The 11277-nt window shown below is 28.7% G+C and overlaps 2 protein-coding genes across 2 annotated transcripts; both read left to right on the forward strand.

The window, feature by feature from the left end:
- The first annotated feature begins 304 nt into the window (after nucleotides 1-304).
- LOC145163518 (uncharacterized) lies at nucleotides 305-2884 on the forward strand. Its single transcript, XM_079082357.1, has 10 exons — nucleotides 305-457; nucleotides 553-667; nucleotides 731-823; nucleotides 915-1008; nucleotides 1104-1221; nucleotides 1696-1871; nucleotides 1958-2078; nucleotides 2155-2337; nucleotides 2430-2498; nucleotides 2588-2884. Exons 1-10 carry the CDS (start codon nucleotides 305-307, stop codon nucleotides 2882-2884), a joined length of 1419 nt encoding a protein of 472 aa, XP_078938483.1.
- Nucleotides 2885-5738: 2854 nt separating this feature from the next.
- LOC145163520 (replication factor A protein 1-like) lies at nucleotides 5739-7762 on the forward strand. The gene is made up of 8 exons (XM_079082358.1): nucleotides 5739-5835; nucleotides 5884-5891; nucleotides 5980-6250; nucleotides 6360-6453; nucleotides 6614-6741; nucleotides 6879-6963; nucleotides 7040-7187; nucleotides 7703-7762. The coding sequence occupies exons 1-8, from the start codon at nucleotides 5739-5741 to the stop codon at nucleotides 7760-7762; spliced, it is 891 nt and encodes a 296-aa protein (XP_078938484.1).
- Nucleotides 7763-11277: the final 3515 nt, after the last annotated feature.

Here is an 11277-nt window from a genome sequence, read left to right on the forward strand (position 1 = left end):
TAAACTAAACTATCACAAATATGTGTTGTTTCTTAAAAGTGAGATTATTTGATGCATTTTGAAGTGGGTGTGAATCTTATAATATTCATTTATAATGAAAGAGAGTGGGGATGCCCTATACAAGTAGGCAATAATCCTTTTTTCATTCAATTATGTTTGAAAACAAAATTAATTTGACTGTAATTTTCATCTTTATAGATTTTCATAATTTCATTTCCGCAAACATTAATTACTATTGATTACATATGGTATGAAACTCTTCTATTTAATTAATTTTTATTTTTTCTCCTTTTTTTGCAGATAAATGGCAGCACCAAATATTACCTTCATAGCTGATGTGGATGTAACTAGGGATGACTTGACTTTCAAACTTCGTGTCATAAACCTTCGGCATCAAATGTCTTTCTACAACAAAAATGAAATTTGGTCAATTGAAATGATCTTAATGGATGAACATGTATGTTACAAAAAATATTTTTATATATTTCTTACACATATTTCCTTAAATTTAACTACTTTACAACTTTTTCTTATTGTATTAAATATTTTTAGGGGAACAAAATCCAAGCAATGGTCTCCAAACGAAACTTATATCGCTTCAAAAATGTAGTGAATGATGGGATGACATTTTACATCAAAGGTCCAAACTTTGCAGCATTGAAGACGGGTAGTTTTAAGTTAACTCCTCATGATTAGAAATTCACATTCGTCCAACAAACTGTTGTTACAGAGTGTAACGATTTTTCTGGATCTCTGTTTGGGTTTTCATTTGTTGATTATCAAACTGTGTTATCATTGACCCATCCTCAAGATACATCTGTTGGTTAGTACATATCATTATATGTTTAAATATAATATTATATTTTCCAATTCCAAACATAACATTCATTTGCCTATTTTTTTTTGTTTTATAGATGTTATGGGTTTGGTTGTTGCAATTACTGAGATACAACAAGGTCATCCAGAGAAATCAAAACACAGGCTGAACATCCGCATCCAAGATGCAAAGTTGATTTTCTTATATGTTTACATCTTCTAATTTATAAATTTTAAATTATATTATCTAAATATATCATTTTTTTTATAAATAAATTGCTTTTCAGCGGTTTGCAACTTCATGTCAATTTGTGGGGTGAATATGCGTACAAGATGCTTGATTATATACATAACAATCCAGACAATCGTCGCATCGTTGTTATTCTTCAGTTTGGTCAGATTAATGTTTGGAGAGGTGTTCAAATTATGTTATTAATATTTATGTTGTCCTCAATAAAATAATATTTTATATATATATATATATATATATATATATATATATATATATATATATATATATATATATATATATTTGTTATAGATCGTCCAAGTGTAAACACCTACTTTACCTCTTTCAAGTTGTTCATTAACTCTGACACAGATGAAATTACCAATTTCAACAAAATGTAACTTATGTTTTATTCTGTTTGTTGTACAATAACATCCTTTACGTGAATAATTTTTTTTTTTTTTGCATACATAACAGTTTGGATGGAGATGATGATTTCATGTGTTATTTTTTGTTTCAATTTAATATGTTTCTTTAAATAGTTTGACCATGTTTTGTGTTTTTTTATGTTTGTATTATATAAATTAAATATATTTCATTTACAGTTGTCTTGTGTATGTTAATCTAAAGTACATACCTTTTTTTTGTAGAAATGTTTTTTCGTTATCGTGGGCACTATAAAGGGAATTTTACAAAACCAAAAATGGTATTATCAAGCATGTACCAACTGTTTTGGAAAAGTAAATGAAAATGATGCTCATCAAACAAAGACTTATGAATGTCATAATGAAAATTGCACAAAAACTACCACTTCGGTTGTTCCAAGGTTGTTACTTTACACTTGAATCGTAATGAACTATCTAATATTCCATGTTTATCACAATATTAATATTATTATCAAATTTTTAATAGGTTTATGATTCCTATACGCGTGCAAGATAATATAGGACCTCTAACCTTAACCATGTTTGAGAGAGAAGGGAGGTATCTGTTGAAGCAGTCAGCTAAAGAGTTTGTTAAAAAAATGATTGAGGTCTTCTCCTTATTTCATGATAATCATATAACTTTGTTATATACTATCACTTTAAACAAAATGTTTTTAATTGCAGCGTGGAGACGATCTAGGTTTATATCCGGGGGAAATTAATGCATTGAAAGGTTTGAAATTGGCCTTTAAAATTTCTATTACAAAATTCAACGTGTCTAACAAAAACAACCAATATGGTATTGCTAGAATCAGTGATGATGAGACTTTAATCGAACAACTTGAAAATAAGTTCGCCGAGTCACAAGTTATTTTATTACTTATTTTTCGTTTATTTTATTTAAATATTCTTTTACTTTTTAGAACATTATTTTATTGTTTATTTTTTGTATTATACAGCCTTCTAATTCACAGTCGTTAGATTTTGGTTCGGTCGATTTGCAATCTCAAGATATCAAAAATTTAAAGGTTAAATACATTTAAATTTTTTTTACATATTCTCTAAAACATAAATTCATTTAAGCAATAATAATATTATACGATTATATTTTTTTTAGGATGCAGTTTATGGCACAGACGATAACATAACTCCTTCCATTATCGACAAAAACGACACAACAAGTCCAATGAAGATTTTGAACACAACACCGGTCTTAAAGCGAAATCTGGAAGAAGTTTTCGATTTAGAGATGAATGATCACTTATCTACATCAAAAACTCCAAAATTATCTCCGGATGGTCCAGGAAAACAATTGTTGAAAGTAAAGTTGGAGAAAAATGACTGGTTTATTCTTTTCTGGGATATTTTAATAGTTGTTCCATTTTGCAATTGCATGGACAATTACTTCTTTTAATTTGCATACTGGATTTTTCACATTGTGGTTTTTCATGGTTCAAACATTTGTTTCCTATGATTGTTTTTAAATGGTTGTTTGATGTTAACTTTTTATTACCATGTTATAGCATCATACTTTTATAATTTTTAGTTATGGTTATTCGTATTGTTACTTTTCTGTTCATTTATTCTCTATTAACTTTGTTATGATAATATTAATACAAAGTGATAATAAATCTAACCTTATGTCCAGTGCAGTGACTCACACCATAAATCCACCATCAGATCCCAAGATCTACCATTTCATATCTTAAATTACCTGCAATAAAAACAATAAGATGCATATTGCTATCTTATCATCAATTGTATTCCAAATTTAAAAAAGATGATCAATTCCCAAAAAAATAATGTTCATTATTATAGTCTTCTTAAATTTTAATTTTTAATATCTGAATATACACTTTTTTATTTTTTGTTTCTCCTGCCCAATTCATCATTCACCTAAAGATTATTGGATTCCATGAGAAATACATCCTCATAAAGCCTTTTTGCCTGACTCAACAACTTAACCTTCTCTATGAAATTTCATGTCCTTAAGTGAGATCTTTGTTGTAATGCCACACCCCATCTAAAAATAGCTGCAAACACAAAATAAGTTTGATGTCATTCATGTCTTTTTCACGAATAAGATATCATAAACAAAAATGTATTATCAAGTCGGGACAAAACTGAGGGCATTCACGTCATTTCCAAAAATGGGATAAAAAAGCTGAAACTTTTGTCCATTTTTGTCCCACTAATATATGTGTCAGCCCAATGCACGTCAAACACAGTACAAGACAGTTTAATATTACCATCCGTTGTGTGATAATTACTTTTGTACATCATTGCATCGAATTTGTCATTGGCAGCCATGTAAACCTTGTCAGCATCTAAAGCCGCCTCCTGAATTCGTAACATTAAAAAAATATAAACCAGAGTTTTAGTTTTATAAAAAAAAAAACAAAAAATAAAACATTTCTTTTAGTCTTACAGGTCCAATATCTGCAATCAATTGAGCTCTGAAGGAAATAGCAAGACCACAGTTATACAATGCTCTCATATCATTCCCATCAGTTGATAATGTCAGCGTGTACTTCCTTCCTTCCCGCTTTAACCAAAAGTTACTCACACTCTTCACAGACATTACTCACATAGAGTTCCCTGTGTGTAAAAATTACTCACATAGAGTTTTTAATTTTTCTTTGCATAAAAGTAAAGCATAAATGGAAATAAAAATAAAACTATGATGCAATATTACACACAAAAACTAAAGTAACTTTCTATTTTCTATAAATTAACAGTTGCTGGTGATAATGTCATAGTGAAACTTACGTTCAGTTATGAAACTTACCTATGTAACTATGTTCTAAATATTAACTGTTTTTTTTAATATGGTACCTTCGAGTTCTAAAAAAATAGTTTGAATCAATGATTGAATGGTCCGTTTTTAAATTTAAATAAATTAACATAAATGGTCCTGTACAAAACTAATCCATAAATGGAAAAAAATAAATAAAGTATTATGTTAAATTGCATGACTGATTGAATGGTCCGTATTCTTATAAATTACCATGGTTTATGCCAAAGGTTTATGTTGGTAACCCGTTTCTCACTTCTCCTCATAAACTTTTCCCTACCATTGCTTCAATAATGAAAATCAATTACAAAAATTTACATAGAAAACGTAAAATAAAATAAAATTAAAAGAAACGAACTTTTTGGAGTTATCTTACTAATTGAGAAATTAAATATCCCTCTACTTTTGTTCCTACAAATCTTCCTACCCAATTAAATGATTACATGTGTCATATTAGTGTATAAAAATATCATTAAATGTTACATATGTTACTATTTAATTGGGTAGGAGGATTTGTAGGAACAAAAAGTAGGAGGATATTTAATTTCTCCTACTAATGAGCTTCTCAGTTGCCATATTCTAAGCAATCTATTTGAATTTTTTTGAATTGATTTATCTTTTACCCATTATATCTGCATTATAATGGGAATGTAATCATCTTTGCGATTTTATCATTTATTATTTATATTATATTATTTACATTTACAATTATATAAATCTGTATCTAAAATTATTTGTTTACCTTTGCGTGTTTGAGACTTTGGTTCTTTGTACGGCTTCTGGTCTGCGACTTTGGTAATTCATTTTCATCTATATTTTTTCTTCTGTTAAAAAAAGTATTGTTCTTCTGTATACAGTTCCCTTTTGCTCATGGTATGCGTATATTTTTCTTTATTGTGTTGCTTTTTTCTTATAAAAAACTGTTAACTGTCCGTCTACCCATCAACCATGATCTATACGAATGGTTATTGATACATAATTGCAACAAAAAGTTAACTGGTTTTGAGTGTGATTGTGTATGTTATGGTCGAAAATCTTATAGGGTTATTCATATTTTTAGTTTTTTGTTCATTTATTCTTTATTAACTTTGTTATTATACAATATCCTAAAAATGATTGATTATCTTAACAAAAACCTCTCCATTAGTGAACTATTTTTCAGATAAAAACGATATTCTTTCTCTTTACTAAAACGACCATTATGCCCTTTTTCTATATGTATTTATCAGATATCATGTTTTATACTTTTACCTAATAACGCAACCTACTTTTACATATGCATATGTATACCACAATAACTCATTCATATTGATGTTATATAGTTGAAAAATATACTTCTTTTAACAAGTGTCAATTTGGACTTCTTTATGCAAGTAAATAATGACACTTTAACTACTTTTCATATGCAAATTCAATTTCAATATCTTACAACAATTTGTTATGAAGTTGTTATTTTAATTCTTTTTTCACAGAAATGGCACCACAAAATGTTACCTTTGTAGCTGATGTAGATGTAACTAGGGATGACTTGGCTTTCAAACTTCATGTCATAAACTTGTGGAAGCAAATGTGTTTCTAAAACAAGGATGAAATTTACTCAATTGAAATGATCTTAATAGATGAACAGGTAATTAGAAAAATTAAAAATATTTTTTCTTTATATATACAAAATATAATTTACTTATAAATGCCAATTCATATCATACTTCTTTTAGGGAAACAAGATCCAAGCAATTGTCCCAACAAAAAACATCTACAAATTCAAAGATATTATAAAAGATGGCCATGCATTTTACATAAAATTTCCAATCTTTGAATCACAAAGGATAAGTGGTTTGAGGTTAACTCGGTTTCATCATAAACTTACTTTTGTCCATAACACTGTTATTACTGAGTGTGCTGACTTTTCTGGACCTACATTTGGTTTTGAGTTTGTTGATTATCAAACGATTATCTCATTGATACATCCTCAGAACATTGCTATCGGTTAGTTTATTTTAATATATTTTAATTATTGTCAAATTTTATTTTTGACTAAAATATTATATATTTAAATTCACAAGAATGTTTCGTTCTTCGTTGTTATTTTTCATAGATGTAATTGGATTGGTAGTTGCTTTTGGTGACATGTTGCGAGATAATTCCGATATGAAAAAACACAGACTCAACATCCAAATACAAGATGCAAAGTATGTTTTATACACACACACAAACTTATGTGTGTGTGTGTATATATATATATATATATATATATATATATATATATATATATATATATATATATATATATATATATATATATATATATATTATAATTATTTCAAGTAATTTGAATCATTTTTTTTCCAGTGGTTTACAAATTCGTGTCACTTTGTGGGGTCATTATGCCTACAAAATGCAAAAATTTATTGATAACAATCCACACAGTCTTCGAATAATTGTCATTCTTCAATTTGCGATGCTTAAAGTTTGGAGAGGTATTTATTTTTCTTATTATATTTTATTTTATACTAATTTAAATAACACTGTTGCTTAAAGTTTTGAGAGGTAATTGATTTTCATATTATATTTTATTTTATAACAATTTAAATAACACTTATACAATTTTGTTTAGATCAACCCACAGTTAACACATATTTTTTCGTGACAAAACTTTTCATTAACACCGACATTGATGAGATCAATGTTTTCAAAAAAAGGTAATTTATGTTTTATCATTTTTTCTATAATTACCCTTTATGTCACTAATAATGCTTATTTTTTTTATAAACACAGTTTTGATGGAGATGATCCCCCTGATACCTCTTCGAATACAAATAAATTCATTCCATTTAATCAAGTTTGTAAGCATGATGATTTAATACATAAATTTCAGTTCAAGACTAATGCAGATGTGTTGGAACAAAGTAAAGAAATTGTGAAGGTTACATTGTGAAACTGTTGCTGAGTTTTAATTTTAATAGGAAGTTTGAAAAACTTTGTTTGTTTACATTCGTGGTTTACAAGGTTGAAACATTTGTTCAACATCATTGTTTGTTTTAGTGGTTTCTTACATAAATTATGGATTATACATTATTTTTTTCGCATATCTATCTTATAAAAAAACTTTTGTTAATGTTATTAGTTGTTTAATCTATTTTTTCCGTATATTAAAAATCCTACTTCAGGGATATACATGCAATTTTTTTCTTTAATATATTTTGGTTTTATAGAGCTTACAATACAAAAATAATCTTAAACACACTTAATACAAGATATAATAGAAGATTGTTTACGAGTTTAAACCTATTTAGACACCATCATCATTTGAACTCAAATCACTAGACACCCCACTTGACTGATACACACTACCTACAATCTAATTAAAAAGTCGAAATAAAAATTTGTCAATACGAATATTTGCAAATTTAATTATTGAATACATTTTTTTTATATCAGATCAAAGAAGTTTGTCAAGAGCTTTCGTTTTCTGCTATAAGGATACCTTTAAAAGATTAGTTGTAACCCCTATCTAATGGATGTTGCCTACATTTGGGGTGTGTTTATTGTCATATTGACAATTACGGTGTAACAGGTGTTCGTCCTGGTTAAATTGAGGAAGGAGAAATGTTTACAAGTTTACAGCAATACCAAACAAGATGCTAAATGTTGTTTATATGTATTACTTTCATCAGTAAAGTGTCTAAATCGTTATGTTTTTCAATATAAATGGATAAAAATAAAAAATAAAAAGAGAAAAACGAGATTTGATCATTTGATCAATATAAAAATAGAAAGTCTGAAACAAGATTTCGTAATTACACACTAGGGGGACATGTGCTATAAGAATTACCTGATTCTCATTACTAACAAATGTAGCATTCCATAATTTTCAAATCAATAGAAGCATCTGGCTTTTGTAGGTTAAGAACATTTTGCGATTCTGAATATCGTTCCAGCCATTTCTGCAAATAATATGAGATTCAAAAGCATTAGTCTTCTTTTATAATATCAAATACAAACAAATATGGCTCTCTCCAAATATCCAAAATAACCTTCAATAATTATGAGATCCTGAAAATTTATCAAAAGTCGAAACTACCCTCCAATAACGAAGAAAGTGATGTTGACTACCAATCCATTGCAATGTTTTTTCATAACAGCAACCTGGGCAAATAGCTAAGTGAAGTTGCCCTGTGACTTATGTAGTAAAGATACACGTAAAGATGTTGACTTTTGGTCAAATCCTTCAATTGGAAGAAAAAATGGTTTTCGGTATTTTGAAGATTGGGAAAAAAGTTGTTGAACCTGTGTACACAACCATATCTTTAATTGTTACTCTTCTACTACCCACAAAAAAAGTTAAAAAAATATAAAGGTTGTTGACTTCTGCTTAAACAGTGAATTCATAATTCATTCCATTCATGAATTTACTCAGATTTATCAAAGCTTCTACCTTTTATAATTTACGTACACACATTCCCTAATGACATCACACTCTTCTCCTTATCCCCTTTAAAAATGGTAATACATTACCGGGATGTTTGAAATTCGAATGAAATTACACTAGCGGGAAGTAAAAATTTTTAGAGAGATATTCGGGATTTACTTTTTCACATACATAAGCAACTGTTATGACCTCAGAATTGAATAACGAGAAAATATTCCACCCGATTTCAACCAGTTTGCATCTTCATCTAAAAAAAGGCCTAATTTGTTACCTGTTGAAATCGCATATTAAGAAGCATTTCGTCGATTCACTATTAGCTAAAAGTTTCCGTTTTCACCCTGTAATCTCACGAAATCCATCCTCCTTCGACCACTGTTCTTCCGATTCTGCACAAGGTCTCCATCGTATCGTCTGGTATGTTCCTTTTCAGTTTTCTCTTTTCCATCGTCTATTATGCACCGATTGTTAGATGCCAAGACAAAGTTTGTATTTACTCCCTATACTTTAAAAAAATAGCAACAGATTCTAACCCTTTTATTTGTTGTTTTAATAAATTATTATTATTATTATTATTATTATTATTATTATTATTATTGTTATTATTATTGAAATTAACCAATTGGTCCGGAATGGGCTTTTCTAACCAGATTTAATATTCGATAAACTGATAGATAATTCCAATCCGTTGATATAATCATCACATAAATACTGTCTAACCCGTTCCGGACACAGTTTTATTGCTATTTCATTATTTATCAATTCATGTATTCAACTTTATACATGATTACATAACCTACCAGTCGTCTGTAACAGTTAGTTTTAAATTATTAATTTTATTTTTAACTATATTCCATTTTTTTTCATTACATACCAAACAAGGACATGAATACAACTGACGCTAGAGAGAGAAGAAAAATCAGGAAGTTATATTTGGATAACAAAAAATCCAAAAAACAATTTACCACATCATCGTCTCATCGTACACCTACTACACATGTTATTCATTGTACCCAATACGGTAATTTTCTTAATTTATTTTTCATTGATTATATGTTTTTTTATGTATTTTAAATATGTTATTGAGAAACATTGATCAGAAAAATGGCTTATGTAATGGGACTAGACTACAAGTTAAATCTTTGGGCAAACGTGTTATTGAGGCAGTTATCTTATCTGGAAGTAATATTGGAAACCAGACTTTTATTCTAAGAATGTCTTTAACTCCTTCTGAAGACAAGATCCCGTTCAAATTCCAAAGAAGACAATTTTCATTGGCTGTGTGTTTTGCAATGACAATTAATAAGAGCCAATGACAGTCTTTATCGAAGGTTAGTTTGTTCCTCAAAGAGCCTGTTTTCACACATGGTCAATTGTATGTTGCTTTATCCAGAGTTCAAAGTAGAGAAGGATTAAAATTATTGATTTTAGATAAGAATGGTAGACTAACAAATAAAACTTCTAATGTTGTGTATAAAGAAGTTTTTAGAAATTTGTAAAAAAGTTCGTACAATTTTATTATTCATATAAATTTCGTTATTTGTTATTTATTAAATTTATATTTCATTTCATAAAATTATAATTTCTTTGCATATCTACAAATACAAAATGCCAATTGCATATTCAAACCACTACCGGTTCGTATTATTACCAACAGTTATGTCGTTATCTTATTAAATAAGTACAATTTAATTAAAAAATTAATTTTTAATCCATGATTCCCAATTAAATAAGTACAATTTAATTAAAAAATTAATTTTTAATCCATGATTCCCACGAGTTATATATATATATATATATATATATATATATATATATATATATATATATATATATATATATATATATATATAGAGAGAGAAAGATTAATGTTTATATTGATAAAATGATACTCTTTGTATTGGCGACTCTCGCCTTGTGGCCGTGAGAGAGAGGGAGCTCTCTTGAACAATCATTTGATTATGTTAATCGTTAAATCAATTTCATCATCTTCTTCCTTCCAATTTCTTCTCTGGAACTATCATTTGTTGTCATTTCTACCACCACCGCTACTAGTGACGACAATTGAAACAAAGAATGGAAAACAAATAAGCCTAATCTCGAATCAGAGAGGAATGAAAGAGAAGTTTAAGAATCAGTACATTCTCCACCTTAACGGAAAACATCCAGATAGTTGGATTGTGGGAGCGGAAAAAGCATCAAAGAATGGAGATTATCACGTGTATTTGGCGGAGATTAAACTTGAAGTTGAGAGAAAGGAAACACCGGAGCAAGCGGTGAATCCTCTTGGTAGATCGCCACCACCACCGCCACCGCCTGGATTGAAGAAAAGAACAAGGGAACGCATACGATGGTGGAGTACAAATGGAACGTTGTGAGAAGGTTATTTCCGTTAATTGAAGTAACAGAAGGTTTTTAGGATGTCACAAAAATAGGTTTAAAAAGGATATGGGCCCGAATTTATAGATCTGGGCTCATTGAAATTGGACCTTATGGACTTGGCTATGAAAGTCAAGAATAAACTAAGTCCACATATGAACCGTATAGCTCTAGATTGGTGCAATCGTCAACCTCTTTAAGTTTTCGT

Source organism: Lactuca virosa, chromosome 3 (assembly GCF_052849685.1).
Source record: "Lactuca virosa cultivar CGN04683 chromosome 3, Lactuca_virosa_CGN04683_v6, whole genome shotgun sequence".
Classification (NCBI taxonomy): domain Eukaryota; kingdom Viridiplantae; phylum Streptophyta; class Magnoliopsida; order Asterales; family Asteraceae; genus Lactuca; species Lactuca virosa.